This window comes from Chelon labrosus (genome assembly GCF_963514085.1).
Source record: "Chelon labrosus genome assembly, chromosome: 8".
Taxonomy (NCBI): domain Eukaryota; kingdom Metazoa; phylum Chordata; class Actinopteri; order Mugiliformes; family Mugilidae; genus Chelon; species Chelon labrosus.
Genome location: NC_140358.1, coordinates 3510072 through 3531058, shown reverse-complemented (window position 1 = coordinate 3531058; position 20987 = coordinate 3510072). Strand labels below are relative to the sequence as shown.

Here is a 20987-nt window from a genome sequence, read left to right as displayed (position 1 = left end):
TTATGCTAATTTAATAGATGATGAAACACAGGTGAAAGGAGGAACAAACAATAAGAAGCCAATCACATAATCAGAGGGATTGCTTCATAATTTGTAAATTGACAAAATATCATACAAACGCAACTTACAAAGCAAAAAGTATTGTTGTCCGATAAAGTGAGGAAGTGGATTAAAAATATAAAAGCTGCCCCTGAAATGTGTCTAGAAGTAGGTTATTGTGTGGGCTAGTATGAGATTTAGAGTACTTACACTGGCACACTAGTAAACGCCTTGTCGACATTCAAATACATTTTAAAATGTATCGGTAAACAATGTCAAGTAAAACAGTGGAAAATAGCAGATTAAGATTCATTAAACTGACCACTGTAAAAACAGGTAGACGCCTTTGATAAAATGTTAGACCCCTATACTTTACCATTTGAGCTCTGACAGCCAGTGTAGTATACAGATCTACACCTGCGCACTATTCATGAACGCCAGCGCAGCAGCAGCGCAGCTTTTGACGCTCTCAAATGTCTGTGTTATGAGACGCGTTATGTGACTTAGCTGGACTCGGTATTTGTTTACCCAGCGGGCGGGTTACACAAGCTTTGCACCGGCACCAAAGTGAGCACAAGCCAGCTTCACTTTCGGCTTTTTTAAAAGAGAACCCACTGTCTGCTAGTGAGACACAGAATGTTTCCAGCTAGCAGATACTGTCAAGGTATGTCAGCTAATAACAGGTTAGCTAACACTGAGCTTGTAGTGGTGGACGGTTACTGGGCTGCTACTTACCTCCATCAGCACTGTTGTTTCAAATGCGTGGTTTGGCGTTTTAAAAGGGGCTCGAGTGTCTTTAATTATGATTTTTATTGCTAAATGCGGCGTTGTCTTTCTATAAATGCTAGCTTTAGCATTAGCCTCACACAGCTTAGCATGCTCACTTCTGTTAGCGTCAAGCTAATATCTAGGTGAAAGTTGAACCAATATATGGGTCACTTGAACTGTGCCCTTGGCCTGGGTTATATGTCATGTCACGACTTTTCATGATCATACAGACGTTTCTAATGCGTATGTGTTGCTTTTAAAGTGATCCAAAATATTAGCGATGCAAGAAGGATGTTTATCCCAGGCTCGGGCTTATCTTAGCAGTAGCCAAAGCAAACTTTTGCTAGCTTGCATGGGTCAGCCCAAGATAGGGACTTTGGTCAAACATAGCAGAGTGACAGCTGTTGGCTTTTCCGCTGCAATAGCTGTTTCTTTGGTTATTATATTTTCAGTAAGCCCCTTTCCACACAAAGTGACCTGCCTAATTTTTGCAAGGGTTTATTGGCCTGGGATTACATCCAATTATTTTGCGTGTCTTTTAGAATTTGGAAACCAAATCAAGGTGAACTAAATGAGTATAGTATAGATAATCCACCAGACTAAACTTGTCTTGACTGGGACTTTTGTTGTTGTTGTTGTTGTTTTGCCTGTCTTGCAGCCCACAGATGTATAAGGGCGCTGAAAACCATACAGACTGAGAATGCCTCCCCTCAGCTGTACACAGCAATACACAGAAGGGCATGGTGTTCAGGGTCAACACCCCGCATCACCACACACTACACCATCCATCCTCGAGAAAAGGATCCAAGATGGGAAGGTAAGAAACTGAAATATACAGTAAATACCTTGGGCTGTTTCTGTTTGACTAACCAAGGCTAGGCATTCACTGGCACCCTTGAGAGGACTGATATTTTTGTGCTTTAATTTGCTGTGTAATGTTATGAAAAAAAAAAATATATAGACAGATCAGGCATAACATTATGACCACCTCCCTAACGTGGTGTCTGGTAACAGAATGTTGTTAGTAGGGGCCTTTGGGTCCTATGGGTTTAGGGGATCTAGTGAATTTGGAGGCCAGGTCAACACCTTGTCCTGTTCTTCATGTTTTTTGAGTTGTTCCTAAACCGTTTGTGTGTGTGTGCCTGTGTCAGGCTGCATCCTGCTGAGGATGGCTGCTGCCATCGAGGAGTGTCATTGCTATGGGGTGGGGGTGCCTGGTCTGATGTAGGTGGGTGGTACATGTCTAAGTAACATCCACATGAATGCCAGGTCCAAAAGTTTCCCAGCAGAACATTGTATATTGTCAAGATGGCCAATGTTATTTACTTCTCCTGTCAGATGTTTTAATGTTAGGTGTATTTTGATATAATTTCACACCCCTTTGTGTGTTTTAGCCTTGAATGTCTCCTCCCTTAGCAAACATCCATTAATTTCCACCAGACTGTAAAATTCTTAAGCACCTGTCTTTTAACAAGAACCAAGTGAAGCGGACACGTCCTGCCTGTTTTAGCATCCTTGCTATGGCTCTTGTACATTTAAGATTTTTAAGATCTGACTGTTGCCTTTTCAGATATTTTTATGACCTCTCAGTGTGCTATATCTGGTCCCTTAGTCACGTATGAGACAGTATGTTGATGCTGTAATGAGTACTGAGATACTTGAGCAAAGGTCAGCAGAGTCATTGTCTAATCTCTTTTTACAGCAGACCTTTTTTGTTCCTTATTTTAGTTTAGAGCTGTGGGATCCAATTAGGCTATTTTAACGTGCTTAATTCATATATATATATATATATAATTATTTTTATTTACACTGGGCTGAAGTTGTACCTCTAAAATATCTGAACCAGAATAAAGTGTCTTCCTCTTTTGTGTGTTATATAGATCTCCCTGATTATTTCTTCCTCTTTTGGTCTTCATCCAGGTGTCGAAATGGAGAGGTTTGCCGATGAGGCAGATGTGGTGATAGTAGGTGGAGGCCCTGCCGGTCTTTCAGCAGCCATCCGTTTGAAGCAGCTCGCCAACGAACATGAGAAGGAGCTGCGAGTGTGCCTTGTGGAGAAGGCGTCTCAGATTGGAGCACACACTCTGTCAGGGGCCTGTCTGGAGCCCAGTTCCCTCTTTGAGCTCTTCCCTGACTGGAAGGAACGAGGGGTAAATATCTTTTGATGACACTTTCTTTGTGAGTTCGGTGGATAGACCGTTTACAAAGATGTGTAGAGATGGTTAAATCAGGTGCATCATGTTGTTGTCGTCGCATACCGCATAATATGCTCCATTATGTGACAGTAATGCTATATGCTATATGTGCAGATACATACTCAGATACATACTTAGTTACAATATTGCATTAACATACAGCATCCATACACCCACACTACACAAATACGAACACATGCATATTCATATACTTGCATATGTGCTTTTCTCTTCTTTGTTCATATTATAAAAGTGTTATTTAACTGTCAATTCACTAATTGAATGATTTTATATCACTATTAGTTGCACACAAATGGTTAGAAATTCAAAACTCCCACCAACATACAATAAACATACAATATTTTTTTACCTCAGGCACCTCTGAATACTCCAGTGACTGAAGATGTGTTCAGCATCTTAACGGAGAAATACAGAATCCCTGTCCCCATGTTACCAGGTAAAAACGTTTTATTGTTTTTGAGTGAAAATGCTCACTCACTGCAACAATACTAGCCTGACAAAGAGTGGACCTGCCACGTGGAGGGGATGTTTAATTCATATTTACATGGATTTAGTCAAAGATCAGAATCACATTTTTAATTATTGCTCCGTGTTAGGGGGGAAAAGAACGTTTAAGCATGTAAATGACATGATATGAACTTATTTAATTGTTACAAACATTTTCTGAACTTTCCATCAGGCAAATTATTTGATGTTTTGTATTAGAATCTATATTAAACCAGGAATGCAGATTTTCTGTATAAATGTCTATGTTTTAGTTATTTGAACATACCTGATTAGCCTGACATGCTGAATGGTTGGTTACACTGACTCATCTCAGAAATCACCTTTAGAAAGTGTTTGTGAAAGGGTTGGCACTCAAAAAATACTTGGCAGGTGATTATACAAACCATCTGTCTATCACCATCTATCACTAACTTCAACCAGTCGGATCAGTGAACCATATCATGTAAAAAGCATGGCAAAGAGGAAACGCAGCAAGCCTCAGTCTGAAGAGCTTTGAAGCTGTGTAAATTTCCCCACTGTGGGATTAATAAAAGGATTATCTTGTTTTATCTTAGTTAGCATGTTGGTATATGGTTCTTGCCATCTCTGTAAGGAAAAGGCATTCTGTCTTGAAGAATCAAGCCGTCTCACAAGATAAATACCGCATAAATCCATATGGATGTACATGATTTTTCTTATTGTCTGTAGGCCTGCCCATGCAGAACCATGGTAACTACATTGTGAGGCTAGGGAACTTCGTTCGCTGGCTGGGGGAGCAGGCTGAAGAGCTTGGAGTGGAGCTGTACCCTGGTTACGCTGCATCTGAGGTGAGACTTCGTTCACATTTCTTTGATGTATTGTATGACAGTTTAGTTGTACTTAAAACCTTTTTTCCCTGCTTCTTAAATTGTCATTTGTCCTGTCACCACTGGTCTGATATTTACAAAACTTTGTGAGATTATTTTTCAGACAATTTACTGTGTAACTTAAAACTAAAACTATACCAAGCATAGTCATATGTATATTCAAAACAGTTTTCATTCATTATGACTAGCTGATGTTGGTGAATTCTTGGTAAATTCAAATTCACTAGATCCCAAACTGATCAAGTATCTGTGGGATGATCCACAAAGGCCCCTCCCCTCAACCGATAGGACCTAAAGGCCCCCACTAAAAACATTCTGTTACCAGACACCACAGGACACCCTCAGAAGACCCATGTCTATTTTCTGATGAGTCAGGACTGTTTTAGAGGCACAAGGGAGACCTACACGATATTAGGAAGGTGGTCATAAGGTTGTGGCAGATCGGTGAATATGCTGACACACACAATAACTACAATGTCTGCAACTACCGCTGCAGTAGTCCACTACTATTATTAAAAAACAAACAAACAGGCACTTAATCAAACTGAAGTGTCAAGATTGAATCTCTAGTAGCAACTGTTCTACTGCATAGGAGTGTTAAGATTTTGGCAACATGCTGAGTCTCATCACAGTGTGTGGCGGCATCAGCATAGGTGTGTAGAGGCTGATTAAACCACATCTTGACTGCAACCTTATCCGCTCCTCACTCAGCTTTTGTTTGTGAGGTTTTTTAGTCGACCCACCATTTGCCTTCAATTCACACTTCAATTAATGTCCTCTTTATTTAATTAAGTAGTCCAATTTAAATATTCTTCCGGGATTTCAGAGGAAAACAAACGTCATTAACATGAGAAAGAAAGTTAACAGTATCAGTTAATCAAGCCATGGCTACAAGACAGAAAAACATGAAAAATACACTGCCTGACCCAAAAAAAAAGTTGCCACCAAAAAAAAAAATGTCACACGCTCTAATATTTCGTTGGACCGCCTTCAACTTTGATTGCAGCGCACATTCTCTGTGGCACTGGTTCGATAAGCTTCTGCAATGTCTCAAGATTTCTTTCCATCCAGTGTTGCATTTATTTTTCACCAAGATCCTGTATTGATGATGGGAGAGTCTGACCACTGACCAAAGCCTTCCTCAGAACATCCCAAAGATTCTCAATGGGGTTAAGGTCTGGACTCTGTGGTGGCCAATCCATGTGTGAAAATGATGTCTCATGCTCCCTGAACCCCTCTTTCACAATTTGAGCCCCATGAATCCTGGCGTGATCAGCTGACCTCATTCTTGGGGCACATAATGTTGCTGAACCTAGACCTGAGCAACTGCAGCAACCCCAGATCATAGCACTGCCCCCACAGGCTTGTACAGTAGGCACTAGCAGCAATAGCAGTAATAACAAAGTACCATGCCCCAGTTTGTTCCTGTTCTTTGAGTTAAGCATTTATAGTCTCCTCAGCTTCAAGTGATAACATCTGTGTTACTTTGAAGGTTTTATTTCATGAAGATGGTAGTGTAAAAGGAATTGCCACCAATGATGTAGGCATCGCCAAGGATGGCTCACCAAAGGTAAGTTCATTTAATAATACTATCCAAGCTCTTTGAACATTCTGCCATATATAATACATTATATTATATAAAAAACAGACCTAATGGGCAACAGGAACATATTAGGGGTGTAACGGTGCACACAAGTCACGGTTCGGTACGTACCTCAGTGTGGGGGTCACGGTTCAGTACGGGTTCAGTACAACGGGGAAAAAAGCAACAAAAACTCACACATGTATAAGACTAGCTTGTTTCATTTATTTTGAACAGACACCAATAGACTGAAAAAACTAAAAACCACCTCCTGTTATAAAAGGAAAAAACAGAATAAAACGTAAAACAAATGCATTCGGAGGGTTCTCATACCATTCATTCATTTTGTTCATACAGAGGAAAAGAAAAAGCACGATTTCTTGTAGGGATAAACTGAGGTAGTCAGGTAGCAACTGGCAACTTTGGTAACTTCATTATGAGAAACTAACTAAACTAACTTGTTGCACACACACGTTTTTTTCCTCGCACCATTGACAGACATATCGGGGTCATGCCGTCTTATGTCCGTTAGCATGTTTGATGTGTTTCCAGCGACATACCACACCTCCGCAAAACACTGTGGCAGACAGTCTTTGTCCGGTACACCACTCGCGTGCCATCGGCGTTATGTTGCACCGGGAAACCAATGTGTTCCCACACTGGTGATTTAAATGAAGGCGGCGGCTCTTCCAACTCCACACTTCTCTTAGTACATCCATCCATGCTCCACACTCTCAATTACTTGTCTTCTCGTCTGTTTTTCTTCTTATGTAGGCTAATGACGTTCTGTAGGCTAATGAAAGCTGGCAGCTTTTAGGCTCATTACCGCCACCTGGATTGAAGTGAGGACTCGACTTTTTCTTTTTTTTAATTGGCTACTCACTCAGATGTATTCGCCGTATGACCGCGTGTACCGAACCGTGACGCCCGTACCGTGACACCGTGGAACGAATACAAATACTGTTACACCCCTAGAACACATGCATTCCCCACATTGCAATATTTAAACAAGATCCTGATCATTTTTGGATAATTGGTAAAATTTTTTCTATTCATCTGTGTCTATATATTGAGATGGGTGAAACGGAAATGGATATGGTGAAAGCATATAGTCAAAGAAATGCATCTGTTTTAATTTGATGATTGTGACTGACCTAGTTTTTAGACATCAAGCTTAAAAATAAACTGACTTCCACTGTTATATGCTTTAAATACATATAGGGCAAATGTTTGCATGTAGCATATAAGTAGCATATAATTTAGTTCATTATTATCAATATATAAAGAATTCCTTTCTTCTCTTTGGAGTGTTTCCCCATAGCACATCCCTGGTATGGAAAAAGCTCTTAAGTGATTGTAACCATAGAAACTATTGTCTGTGTTGTATTCAGTTGCTTTCTCCTACATGTGATATATTTATGCATCCTGTTCCTCTGTGGCACCAGGATGTTTTTGAGAGGGGAATGGAGCTCCATGCTAAAGTCACGTTGTTTGGAGAGGGATGTCACGGACACTTGGCCAAGCAGCTTTACAAGCAATTCAACCTGCGTGAGAACTGTGCTCCCCAGACGTACGCCATTGGCTTGAAGGAGGTAAATAACGCAAACCTTCTGCATTAGTTTAATGCTGCAGAGTTTTGTTTCGCCTTAATCTGGATTAATTATAATCTCGAATGAGTTAAGGCCATCCCAGAGGAGGTGGACAAAAGTGCTTGACTCCGTTTCCTGCTTACCGTTTTGCTCTTGTTAACTGTTGTGTCCGTTTTTTTTAAAGATATGGACGATTGATGAGAAGAAGTGGAGGCCAGGTAGAGTGGAGCATTCTGTGGGTTGGCCGCTGAACAGACACACATATGGAGGATCCTTCTTATATCACCTGAATGAAGGAGAGCCTCTTGTAGCCTTGGGCTTTGTCGTGAGTAACATTGTATATAGTTACACAAATATGTGTATCAGTTTATACATTTTGCTGATGTATAAATAGGTGGTATATTGCTTAACATTATGGAGGCAAAAAACAACCTCAGGATAACTACTGACCCCCTGAAAAAATAAGCAAGTGTGGGCAATTTTATGTTATTAGTTTATATTGTTCATATTGTAGAGCCAGAAATAAATGAAAATACCCTATTTCATATTTATTTTGTATGATTTCACTGTGTTGCATCTGTTATACATGGGACAGAACACCCTTTAAGGACATTTTGCAAGTAAACTTCCAAAAATAAATGAATGGAAAGTACTGTTGGCAGTGATTGCAGCCAAATGTCCTTCCTTATACTGTATCTCTGCCATTCTGCTCACATAGATTGGGACAGTTGGATTCCCTGTTTCTGGCAAACACTGGTGAAATACCTTCTCCACTGATAAATATCTCTGTTCAGTTCTGTCAATTTTAGCACTGAAGGACAGTTGGTGAATTATCCAACTTTGACCTCAACAAATCCATAAATCCATGGCAGGTTTTACCTTCATGACTAAGTCCTTTTTTGTCCAAACAACGAATTTTGGCAGTCAAGTACAAACGAGTCCAGAGGACAGTCACAGAAGAAGTTGATCGATTTTAATGCAACACTACAGCTATTTGGATTCTTTACACACCTTTCTTTTTCTTAGCCTCTTTTTTTTTTTCCTCTGTTTGAAGTTATTCTGATTAAACTGACCCCCCCCCCCCAGGTTGGGCTAGACTACTCCAACCCATACCTGAGCCCTTTCAGAGAGTTCCAGCGCTGGAAACACCATCCCTTTGTAGCGCCCACGCTAGAAGGAGGCAACAGGATTGCTTATGGAGCCAGGGCCCTGAATGAGGGAGGATATCAGGTATGTGAGTTCACTTCACGTTTTCATTATTAATAAGGAAAACAGTATTATTAACAATACATTAAACATGCTGATCACACTCATCTGTTGTTAGCATTTGTTACGTCATATATTCTAAGAAACAGGACTCAAAAACTGACCAAGTGTGAATACAGTTATGTCACTGGGGAAATCACAACATAGACTGACTACATTAAACAGGGTTTGTTTAAGTCTATTAATTTGCATTTAATTAAATGCATCAGGAGAATGGTGAATACAGAGTCAAATGTAGTGAGCAAACAAATGAATGATGCTATATTAAAATTAATGAATAATAGCAGAAACAATTAAAGTAACTTTAATGAAATGCTCTCAGTTCAACTGATGAATTGCCATGTTGAGGTTATTTACTGAACACATCAAATGGATTTGTAATCCTATAACATGGCTGATTAGATTTTTCTGTTCTGTGTTTGTTACAAATGCCTCAAACAGTCTTATGTTTATAATTAGTGTATTTTTATAGAAAAATATTGGATAATTTCATTTGATCTATCTATTGACTAAATCTCCTTAATAACAACATTTGGCTGGTACTAATGAAGTGCTGTTATTTGTGTGTAAATATCTTCAAAATCATATATAAAGGCCAATTCAGGAAGTTGGAGGCTTTGAATGCCTCCCTGTGGAGGTTTTCCAAACTTCTCCTTCTGGGAGAAGACTCTGTAGCAGACCCAGAGCATGCTAGGGAGTGATATATATTCCACCTGGGCTAAGAACACCTCAGGAAATTCCCGGGAACAGCTGGAGGACATGGCTGGGGAGTAGGGTGTTGAGGCAACCTTGCTCGACCTGTTGCCACTGTTACCTAGACTTGGATAAGAGGCAGAAAATACAATAAATTCCTGGATACATTGTAAACTGAGGCTCACGTAATTCCCCTAGATAATGTGTGATGTGAAAATTATTGATGAAATAAAAATGCATTATAAATAAACCTTTCTGCACCGTTGTGTCCCAGATGTTGTGGAATTATGGACATAATAACAGGATACAGCTGACAGAGCAAAGATTGGTTTCATAAGATTCACTCAAAAGTTTAAGGTCTCAGTAAATTGTACACAAGAGAAGTTCAAAATGAGCTCTTCTCTCTTCCTCTCCAGTCTATCCCAAAGCTGACTTTCCCTGGAGGGCTGCTGATTGGCTGCAGCCCTGGTTTCATGAACGTCCCAAAGATCAAAGGAACCCACACAGCAATGAAGAGTGGCATGCTGGCTGCTGAGGCCATTTTCCCCAAAGTCACAGCTGAGAACTTGGACTCTGAGACGGCAGGTATAGAATATAACAAGCAATAATTATAATTGTATCACCCGGAGCTGTTTGTATATCGTTTCAGAGAACTTATCCCGTTAAAGCTCACTCAGTTAAATTAACACTCTAAACTGGATACACACCACGGTAGGGAGATTTTCATTTTAAAGTTTCACAAACAAATCTTGTGTTAAACCAGTTTGAATGGCAGGCAGCAGCTATGAAAGGTGAGGCAATAAACTCTTATAAGTTTTTCCGGCATGAGACAACTCAGAGAGGACCTCTGGGTAAGCGTGCTTTGTGCTCAAAATGCAGGTACATCAATCAAGGAACCACCGTGTCAATAAAAATGCCAATGGGAACAGTTTCAAGAGTCATAACTCATTGTCAGATAGGACAGCCTGCTTTGAGAAGGACATGTGACAGGTTCAGCCTACGAAGTGGGGAGATGAAATACAGTTTCTCACATACTTGAGTTGACAGCAGAGTGTGATTTCTCCTTGAAGCAATGATGACTTAGTTATTAAAGTCATTTATTATGGTTCAAGTTTTTATCCAATGACAATTTTGACAATTCTTTATAGCATAAAAGAAGAATGACAGAAACATGTTGGCAGTTTTGAAAAAGTGCAAACTCATTAGTTCACCTGTTTTACTTTGTTTCTGCAAATGGTATTGCCTGCCTGACCAATTTAGGTCAGTCTAGATTAAATTGTACAGCTCAAAACATTAAAAACTTTTACCAGGAGCTGTTTAGTTGATAAGCAAAGTCCGTAGACATAATTGTGATATTTTTGAAAGGGACTAAACTAGGAAAGGAAAGGAAATCAATGGTACAGGACTGGATATTACTGTGTCATTCATTGCAGTTAATCTCCAGTTATTACAGTGCTGACACTTTTTATGCTGCCAATATGTATACACTTTTTGCTATTTTTGTACTATATTTTTATAGCTAATTTTATTCTGTATTTATACTTTTCACTTATGGCTTGAATCGGGACCAGAGAAACAAATTTCGTTCCATCCCATGTACCAACATGTGCTGAAATGACAATAAAGAATCCTTGAATCCTTGAATCCTTGAAATGAAAGGAACTGAAAAAGCTATAATCCTTGTAATATGTTGAAAATGAAATATGTCATCTTCTTGAAGGTCAGGACTAATTGAGGCTTTATTCCATAAATGTGAAGTAAAAGAAACATTGCACACACAAAGAAAAGCAAAGCAGATAAGAAGTAACCCAAGTTTTGATTTATCATTATTTAATTTGCTTAGGACTCAATGTACCCGAGTATGCAGAGGCCTTGAAGAATTCGTGGGTGTGGAAGGAGCTGTACTCGGTGAGGAACATCAGGCCATCCTTCCACAATTACTTTGGCCTCTATGGTGGCATGGTCTACACTGGAATCTTCTACTGGATCCTCAGAGGAAAAGAGCCTTGGACACTCAAACACTGTGGTAAGTGCTTTGTGTGTGTCTCAGAAGCAACAGCATTTAAAATCCATGGTTGAGAGTTACTATTATGATAAAAAAAAAATAAAAAAATCGAAGGTCGACGATGTGAATAAAAACAACATTGTTGTACAACATAAGTAATAATGTAATGTTCATAACCTTAGCTGAATAAACAATGGAGCAGTATAGTTGTGTTCCTGCAGACTAAACTGAACAGACTGTTCAGTGCCAGTATTCTGTGTAACTGAGGTCTAAGTTCACCTTATTGGAGCATAGAAAAACAACATTTCACAACCTGCTGTGCTCCATCTTTTTCAGGCCTTGATGCAAACCAGCTGAAGCCTGCTAAAGATTGTACGCCAATCGAATACCCCAAGCCCGACGGCAAGATAAGCTTTGACCTGCTGTCCTCTGTGGCTCTGAGCGGCACCAACCACGAGGGGGACCAGCCCCCCCACCTGACCTTGAAAGATGACAGCGTCCCTGTCGCTAGGAACTTGGCCATTTACGATGGACCTGAGCAACGCTTCTGCCCCGCAGGTAACACCGTAATGGAGTGTGAAGAGTACAATAGACACAATCTATCTGAGTGCAGAGAAGAGTTCCTCTTTTCCATAGACCATTGTTAGAAAGTGAATTCTGTGCTTTGTTGAATATACAGATTGACACGGCATACAAGTAGTATATTCAGAGAAAGGAGTGTCAAGTCGATATCCTGTGATATTCTAACTAAGTGGGGTGAATTAAAATAATTTTGTCAATTAATCAATTGATAGGAGACGAATCTAACCATTTTGATCATCTTTACAGTAAATTTTCATGACAAACCTGGCTTTGAAAACGCCTAATACTGACATTTGAGAAGCTGAAACAAGCGACTGCTTGGTGCTACTGCAAGTCTTAAATGATTGATTCATTATCACAACTGCTCTGTTAGTTTTCTCTTGACCCGCTTGTGTCTTATTGCTACAGTACTACAGTTAACAAATGAGGTTGACATGGGTTTGCTACTCGAAGATTTTTATAACTATAAAAAGTAGTTTATTTGAAAAAAAAAAAATGAAAAAAAAAAGACATTTCAGGTACTCTGTGTAGCAAACAACTGAACTGCAATAAAGGAGTAAACGCATCCATTTCCTTTTTATTTTTTCATGCCACAACCTTTGCTTAAACCAACATTTTAGTGCAACTTTCCTACAAATGTGACACCACTGTTGTCAGTAATGTTTGTGTATGAGAGTATGTGGTTATTAAGACAGCCAGGCTTTCCAGTCTGGGGTTATTTGTTGTGTTTATCTCATTTTTGGTGCAGCTAAATTCGTTATTCTGTCTCTCTCTGGAAACTTTGCAACTTAATGATGTGTGGTCCGTGCAGCACGACAGCTGTGCTCTTGGTGCCCCACTGAGGCGAGTTAAAAGGAAAAAAAAAAAAAAAGCAGGGAGGATTTGGTAAAGTAGGCCAGCAATTAAGTCATATCTTTCTATACACTGCAGCTTTGGGGCTGCTAGGTTAATATCTTTTATGAACATGGGAATGGCATTGTGTGCTGAAGAATTCAACACTTTATCCAGGAATGGATAAATTGTGATGGCAGCAGACAATTCTGACAGCTAGGAGACAGGTATACCCTGTGCAATTTTTGGCTGGCCCAACATGGAAATATACACCGATGAGCCACAACATTAAAACCACTGACAGGAGAAGTTAATAACATTGACCACCTTGTGACAATTCAGTGTTCTGCTGGGAAACTTTCATGTTTTTTTGAGAAGTTCTTAAATCATTTTTGTGTGTGTGTGTCTGTGTCAGGCTGCATCCTACTGGGTGCTGCCATCAAGGAGTGTCATTGCTATGGGGTGGGGGTGTCTGGTCTGGTCTAGGTGGGTGCTACATGTCTAAGTAACATCCACATGAATGCCAGGTCCAAAGGTTTCCCAGTAGAACATTGAATTGTCACAAGATGGTCCTGTCAGTGTTTATGTTATGCCTGATCAGTGTATCTCTTAATTGTCCATGTGAGGCTGCATTTCTTCAGTCGTCTGTAGTGTTAAGCCCTATTACTATGTTATTGGTGCCAAAACAGTTTTAGTAGGTTACTAATCGTTCATACAGGAGCCTGTGGTGGTATATTATTCCTTATTTGATAAATCCCACTGTAGACAGTGTAGCTTTGTTTGTCTTTTAAGGACAAACCCTGCAAGAGGCGGGGTACACCCTGGACAGGTCGCCAGTCTATTGCAGGGAACTGTTTCTATTAGAACTATTTCACGTCGCAATTTCTGTGTTTACTTTACATTGTCTCACCCCTCCCTCCCAGGTGTGTACGAGTACGTTCCCTTGGAAACAGGAGACGGGATGAGGTTACAGATAAACGCTCAGAACTGTGTCCACTGCAAGACCTGCGATATCAAGGACCCAAGCCAGAACATTAACTGGGTAGTGCCCGAGGGCGGCGGAGGACCAGCCTACAACGGAATGTAAATGTTTGTTGTTTAGTTTAGTTTAGTTTTTCAGCCCGTTGTCTTGAAAGATAAATTCAGCTTGCCACATTCAGGGTTACGGTACTTGACAGTGTATGGCAAATGATGTAACTGTTTGAGGGTACAAAAAAAATGGAATATTAAACATAAAACTGCATTTTGTGATAGAAGTTAATTCTTTAATTATACAGTGGGGTATTGAGATTACAAGCAATGAAACAAAAAAATAAAATAGAAATACAAGACCAAGTTGAAATGTGCAGTTTTGTGTGTCATGACTGCCATGGGGGCATTTTAATAAAGTTTAAATGTGGCTTTTGCTTTTAAGAAGCTACAACTGTAATACTTCATGTCCTTTAACATATGTCACTGAACAAACTCTTAAATTACGGTTTATTTTTGCAGCACATTTTGACAGCTTTTAATCCACACAGTATTGTACATATATATGATGATACCAGAGCAACGAATAAAGAACACTTGATGGTTACGTTTGGCTTTATTGACTGCTGTAAAAAAAACATACATAAAAACAAATGGATGTTCTCTGAGGCTGAGGATACTGTATCAAAATCCCTTTTGTGAAATGATGCAACATAAACAACTTTGCTTGTCTTTTTAGAAACCCCAAAACACCAGCCTATTATTCAGCACAGTCAGTCAGCCATGCATCAGTCTAACGCTCAACAAATTACAGTGAGGACACTTGTTAAAATGCAAACAGGTCAAAGCTTACGATAGTTACTCTTTCCTAAGAACACAGTGAGAAATGTGCCCCCTGGAAAGCATTAGGGGACCAGTCCAAATCAAAATACAGCACATTTTCCACCCAGTTACAGACTCCTTATCTTACGTGCAGGTTCCACACTATAGGATATTGATCATGACGCAATGAGTTATCGTTTAGGTTCACGCAAACATTTTGGCATAGATTTTCTTTTCTTTCTCCTTCTCCTCTTGAATTTTAAGGTGGACTCTCTTCATTTCATTGCTGATAGCTGTGAAAAGAAACCAAGGATGTCAATGAGAGAGCCAAATGTCAAATAACCCTTTTTCTTTTTCTAGTTCGTAATGAATATTTTACCTTGACATATTAATATTTAAACATTGTTTCTAGTCCACTTTGTCACATTTTGGCTTTTTTTTGTTCTGCACACTGAATTTTACTTAAAGACAGCCCGCTCTAGAAGGCACAGGGAGAGCAAGAGGCACACTGATAGCTCTTATCTCCTCGCCTGCAGCCAATAAACTGCAGCTTAAAATATCAAAAGAGCAGAGGAACATTGTCAAAAAGCAGAGAATGGCTTCAGATTTGCAGGAAGCCCGATCCCACCCAGTACACTCACTCGCTTTTACAGATTGGGAGTGTAGGAATTTCCTCCCAAAGTATGGACGGTTTTACAGCTGGCACCTTATTAGCTAAACAAAACAGACCTTTTGTGGTTAACTTACTCACTTGGACTTCCCCAGTAGGGCCAATAAGGAAGAACATCAAACATTACATGAAAGAACGCGCATTTCTCTCTATTTTCCCCCCTCATTAGCTTGCATGCAGAGTTTGAATAAAGCATGCAAATATGCATAAAATGTTAAATTATTATGCAAATAGTTAAATTTGCAGGGCTCTGGGTAAAACCTGAACACGCCAACAACAAAAATCTCAAGAAACCTCACCTTTATCTTCTGATGCTATTCCCTGAGCTTTCCTCAAATCAATCTGCCAAGAAAGAGGCACAGGAAATAGTTTGGTATATCAGATTTCATTCAGGGCAACAACATGTCATTAACAATGATTTTTTTTTTTCTAGTTTCTCTTCCACAAATTTTGCATTGGTGATACTCTAAAAACCAAGGAGAACACGGCCCATATATAGAAATAATGTGTCCATTTTAGCTGCTGAGACACACAAAGGCTTCTAGTCTTAGATAATTTAATTTACCAACAGACACTTAAGAGACAGAGGTGCTTTCTGCATTTCGTTGTTTTTCACCAGACAATGACAATGAAACTTCTTATTCTTCTTTGAGGATGTTACCATGGCTTGGCTGTATTCCTTTAACCCCTGCCAGGCCTGGGCCCTGCGGAAAAGTGCCTTGGTGTTTTCCTGGTTCAGCTCCAGAGCCTGGAAGACAAAAAAAAGAAATTAAATCCAACTGTCCCCGAATGTTTTTCTTTTTTTTATGTATGAGAAAGAGGCTGGTACGTAGAACCAGTCTAGTTGCTTCTAGTCTTAACCGGCAGTTGGTGGTGACATATATTTACTGTACAAATAGTATTGACATTAGAGGGAGGACATTTGCTGCAAACCCTGATAGTTCTGCAGGACAGTCTGCTTTGTTCCGGCTCACCTCATTGCAGCTGTCCAGAGCGTCCTGCCACAGCTGCATTTTCAGTTTGCAGGCTGCAGTGTTGAGGAAGCAACTGAGGGCTGTGGGCTCCAGCTTCTGCTGCGCCTCTTCCTCCAGTAGCTCTCCACTCACCTCCAAGTACCTGCAGGAGTTAACACGCCTGTCAAACACCACCACAGGCATCAAGCAGCTCTTGCCGGTTTAAGTCCATTTCAGATTCTGGGAGTGATACTTATTCAATTTACGTGGATGGTCTAAAGTGATTCGTTTCACGGTTGTTTTCTCACTAAATGAAGGTGACTGAGAGAAAACGACAAACGCAGTGACTCTCGCACGCTGTGCTTATTACCTGAGGGCTTTACTATATTTGTTTACAGCTCCATTCCAGTCTTGATTCTTAAAAAGGCTGTTTCCAATATTCTTCACGTCTTCAGCGACAGCCAGAACTTTGTCAACCTGAAAGGAAAACAGAGTTGTAAATTACCTCAGAGATTTCAGTTTGATTTCTTTCACTGTGAAAACATTACAGCTGATGAGAAAAACACGTTCACAGAATTTAGTATTTTTTACCACTTTGACCTTATTTCTGCAGCTTTAACCATAATTTATATTAACATTGCTCAGAGCATAGACTGAGACTGGGAACAAGGAGACATTACTGGGCAAGAAACCAAATTGCTCAGAGGATTTATCCAGACTAGTTATCCTAACCACTTTATTTCAAAGTAAAACAGAGCACATCCAAAATGTCTGCAATAATCCGTCATCCCTTATTACGAGGACAAGCCCTTGAATATGTTAGTTTATATTTGCTGCTCCCAGTGTTTACAAGGCTAAATGCGTCCTGGATGTGGATATTGCAATTGCCCGCTGACTTTGGATAAGGCAGCATACAAGCATATTTCCAAAAATGTCACGCCGGCCCTTGCGGAGCAGTCTGATGCTATCTGCCAGAGCTAATCCGTGTCCTTGAAGATCAAAGTCCTCGCTGATACTTACATCTTTAAAGTCGATGTCAGAGTCCTCGGGGAAGTCTGGGTGGGCATCTCCTGTTCCATCGCTGGTTGCTGAGCCCCAGCTGTCCCCGTCCTTGTGCTCGCCGCAGTCGGCTATGATGCAGGGCTGCAGAGGCACACGTTAGCAGACACTTTAGATCGAAAGGAGTCATTTATCGCTCAGACACTTCTTTTAGGTCTAAAGCAATTATTTGTTTTCTCAACACGTCAACTGACACAATCAACAGGCAAAGTGAGTTGCAGCATCTGTAAATAACTTATTTGGGTCATTCATTTTTTAAAGGTGTAAGACAGCAGCTGTTTGCACTGTTCCACTTAAATTATCACCTCATTACGACTCAGAGGATGATGAAAACAGAAATGCTGCAGCTGCTACAGTGTGGTGTAATCAGGTGAAATACTAGTACATGAAAACAATGACGTACTGTTTCTATTCCCGTATGGAGTTACTTCATTTTGCTTCTTACTGTAACTCAATGATTCAGCCTCTTCCTCATCTGATGTACTAAATTTACTGTGCTAATGTTTCGGTCAAGAATGACATCTATCTGAGAGTGGGTGTTAACTGGATACAAACTAATGAGCTTTGAGAAACATTTACCTTTACAGGGGCGTCCTCCTTGGTGTCAATGGTCTCCAGCATTTTCACAATTCCCATCCCTTTTAACACTTGTCCAAAGACCACGTGCTTCCCGTCTAAGTGCGGCGTAGGGACGGTGGTGATGAAGAACTGTGAGCCGTTGGTGTTTGGCCCAGCGTTGGCCATGCTCAGCAAACCCACTTTGTCATGCTACAGGGAGACGAACCAAATGACAGGAGTAAATCAGTGCGATTCAAAGTTGGTTTACGTTGTTTGTTTTTTAACAATCACAGTGAAGGCATATTTATTCTTTTTAACAAAATGAGTCGACGTGAACACTGGCCCAATCAGAAGAAGAACTGCCTCATTTAACTACCTCAATCAAAACAGATAGGCCTGATAACATTAGTGCCTAATAACCACCAGGTAAACACATGATCAGAATTTCTCTGGATGGAAGAAATACATTCTTTCTGCACATGTTTGTTCCAAACAGTGGGAGACACTGAATACGTCTCCCTTTACTTTTATTTGAAGCCTATGTTTGGTGGAAAAGTAACTCCCATCAGTAAAAACTGTAAACAGGATCAAAAAGAAGAAGAAAACCACGGGAATCATTTCAAAGTGACTTTTAGTAAAGTCATACATTTGAAGGTCTGGAGCTAGTTTACCTTGTAGTGGAAGTTTTCATCCTCAAACTTCTCCCCGTAGATGCTCTCACCTCCTGTGCCATTATGGTTAGAGAAGTCTCCTCCTTGGAGCATGAACTTCTTGATGACTGCAAAAAAAAAAGATTTGCATTTAAATGGCTTTGATCAAGCCTGACACACTATAATTTTATTCTTTATGTTTTAATTTCTGTAGATTTCAACTTAGAAATATACAAATGCTCGGCGCCCTTCATCGTGACACGGCTTTGAACGATGACTTTGCATATGTAATCACATGAACACACACGCCAGAGCAGTACCATCTGAAGTGAAAGTCAGCATCCAAGTAACCACACAGATTCTCCAAACTCAACCGGACGTCCTTTGAACTATTTAACTATGAACTACAGCTATTCCACTTCACGGTACCCTTACAACCCCTCAAATGACACATTAGATGCAGATGTGAGGGTTATTTACTTCTGTGGAACGGGCATCCTTTGAAGTGCAACGGCTTCCCAGTCGATTTGCCGATGCCTTTCTCTCCGGTGCAGAGTGCCCGGAAGTTTTCAGCAGTCTTGGGGGTGATATCAGCAAACAGCTCCAGAACAATCCGGCCGGCTGGGGACAGAAAACAGTTGAATAATTACTGCACAAGTTCAGTTACCAGTGATCTTGACTAACTGAGCCACCTACAATACTGAGAATAGTCTGGAACAGGTTATCACGTTGATTCAAGACAGGACATACCAATACAGTTGATTATTATCTTTAATAAACTAGAAATAAAGTGAAACTGAATATTCAGGTTTTCAGCATTTTATCAGCACCCAGTTAAATGGTCTTGTTTAAGTGTTAAGTGACCCACTCATATGTGATTGCCAAATGCTCTAGTGGTTTGACAGTACAGGTAAGACTGGGCATACACACATTTATAGTTCTTTGACAAAACAACCACACGTGGTTCCTGCATTCATATGTCAATCTTCAACTAGCATCCATCTAACTCACAGCTAGCTCACTATATATCTAAACAAGCTTTTAAAAACACGCATATCTCCCGATTTACAACACGGTTTATTCCTAAATTGTCAGTTCCCCAGCATGAAGCACATAAATCAGTTTCCAGAAATCCCTTGAACGCGCCGGGTTGATGCTAAGCTAGCAAGGCTAACGGTTAAAGTGGCCGCACACAGCTGCTAGCCGTCATAAAACGTCAAAATGCCCCGACCTTTTTCCCCACCAACGTCTACATCGAAGAAGACGCGTGGGTTTTCGGGGTTTGAAGGTTTGTCGGACGGTGCTGAGTTAGACATATCGAGGACAAATCGACACTTGTTCTTGCTAAGCTAGCTGGAACCCGGCCGGTGCACTGGAGCAGGTTTATGAATGGAATGCAAAGGAAATAACGACTTCCGCTTAGAGACTTCAAAATAAACCCCAACTGCCGACACGTCTTTTGTGCTGTTTTTAGACATTTTTAAACGGTAACAAAATAATATATATTATATATTATATTAATATTTGAAAAGTCCAAATATACGAACTTTAATAACAGCTACGGAGCCTCAAAGTCAAGGTATTATCGAAGCATAATTGTAATGAATGTGCGAATTATTCCGGTCATTTACAAAATAAAATTCAAGTTAAAGTATAAAAGTCAAATAAAACTTAAATCACTGAATATGTTATTTATAATATAATATTATTTGAAAGGACACACAAAAGCAATAAAAATAAAAAATATTTTCTTGAAAATTATTTGAGAGAGTGTGTCTGGATAAAATAAGTAGATAAAACCTTTTTGTTTTAAGGCCACCCAGCAAATTAATTACATGACAAATTGTAAATGTCCAATTTTTCCATAAAGAAGTCCAGTTAATGTGCCCTCTTTTCCACTCTGTAAATTATTACATGTCACAGTAGGAAAAGCCACTTAATTGCGTTGTTTATTGATCCATAGCACATCCTAGGAAGGGTATTTGTCTCAGGTAACCTTTTGTGAGATGATTTTATTGTCTTTGTAGAGCTGGACCTATAGGTTTTAGTCAGTGAAGTGGTTTTTGTGATTATAATTCATGGACAGAGAGTTATGCTTCTCTTAACTGCAGGATCCCGTCTTCAAAGATCCACTTTAAAGCAGCCTTGCACCCTGACTGCATGTGGGACACATTCACAATTTCTTGCAAAGCATACAGTGTTCTGTCTCAACCACAAAATGCCTTCAGGTGAGTGTCAGATTGAGGCCAGCCTATTGTAGTGGTGGTATTACCGGCAGCTGACCCCAAGAAATTGATGTCTGAGTGGTTTGTTGTGGGAAAATTGTCGCTTTGTCTTGTGGTGAACAATCTGTACAGTTATCTACACCGAGACATGAGGGGAT

General features: G+C 40.0%; 2 protein-coding genes across 2 annotated transcripts; one reads left to right on the top strand and one right to left on the bottom strand.

Moving 5' to 3' along the window:
* Positions 1-515: 515 nt before the first annotated feature.
* etfdh (electron transfer flavoprotein dehydrogenase) lies at positions 516-14499 on the top strand. The gene is made up of 13 exons (XM_084550083.1): positions 516-703; positions 1466-1624; positions 2728-2957; positions 3378-3459; positions 4218-4336; positions 5868-5945; positions 7403-7549; positions 7731-7871; positions 8633-8776; positions 9922-10090; positions 11349-11531; positions 11847-12068; positions 13847-14499. Exons 1-13 carry the CDS (start codon positions 676-678, stop codon positions 14008-14010), a joined length of 1866 nt encoding a protein of 621 aa, XP_084406209.1. The 5' UTR covers positions 516-675; the 3' UTR covers positions 14011-14499.
* ppid (peptidylprolyl isomerase D) lies at positions 14386-20006 on the bottom strand. The gene is made up of 10 exons (XM_084550084.1): positions 19836-20006; positions 19085-19225; positions 18626-18732; positions 17976-18164; positions 17358-17480; positions 16708-16814; positions 16359-16500; positions 16046-16132; positions 15684-15726; positions 14386-15007 (listed from the first exon to the last, which is right to left on the bottom strand). Exons 1-10 carry the CDS (start codon positions 19918-19920, stop codon positions 14919-14921), a joined length of 1113 nt encoding a protein of 370 aa, XP_084406210.1. The 5' UTR covers positions 19921-20006; the 3' UTR covers positions 14386-14918.
* Positions 20007-20987: the final 981 nt, after the last annotated feature.

What these genes read in the sequence shown, in the direction of transcription:
- etfdh (XM_084550083.1), top strand. Translation starts at nt 676, where the DNA reads ATGTTTCCAGCTAGCAGATACTGTCAAG. An exon ending in AAAGGATCCAAGATGGGAAG is followed by an intron (nt 1,625 to 2,727) that starts GTAAGAAACTGA and finishes GTCTTCATCCAG; the next exon opens with GTGTCGAAATGGAGAGGTTT. An exon ending in TTGGACACTCAAACACTGTG is followed by an intron (nt 11,532 to 11,846) that starts GTAAGTGCTTTG and finishes CATCTTTTTCAG; the next exon opens with GCCTTGATGCAAACCAGCTG.
- ppid (XM_084550084.1), bottom strand. Translation starts at nt 19,920, where the DNA reads ATGTCTAACTCAGCACCGTCCGACAAACCTTCAAACCCCGAAAACCCA. An exon ending in CTGACATCGACTTTAAAGAT is followed by an intron (nt 16,815 to 17,357) that starts GTAAGTATCAGC and finishes TTTTCCTTTCAG; the next exon opens with GTTGACAAAGTTCTGGCTGT. An exon ending in AGGAATACAGCCAAGCCATG is followed by an intron (nt 15,727 to 16,045) that starts GTAACATCCTCA and finishes CTTTCTTGGCAG; the next exon opens with ATTGATTTGAGGAAAGCTCA.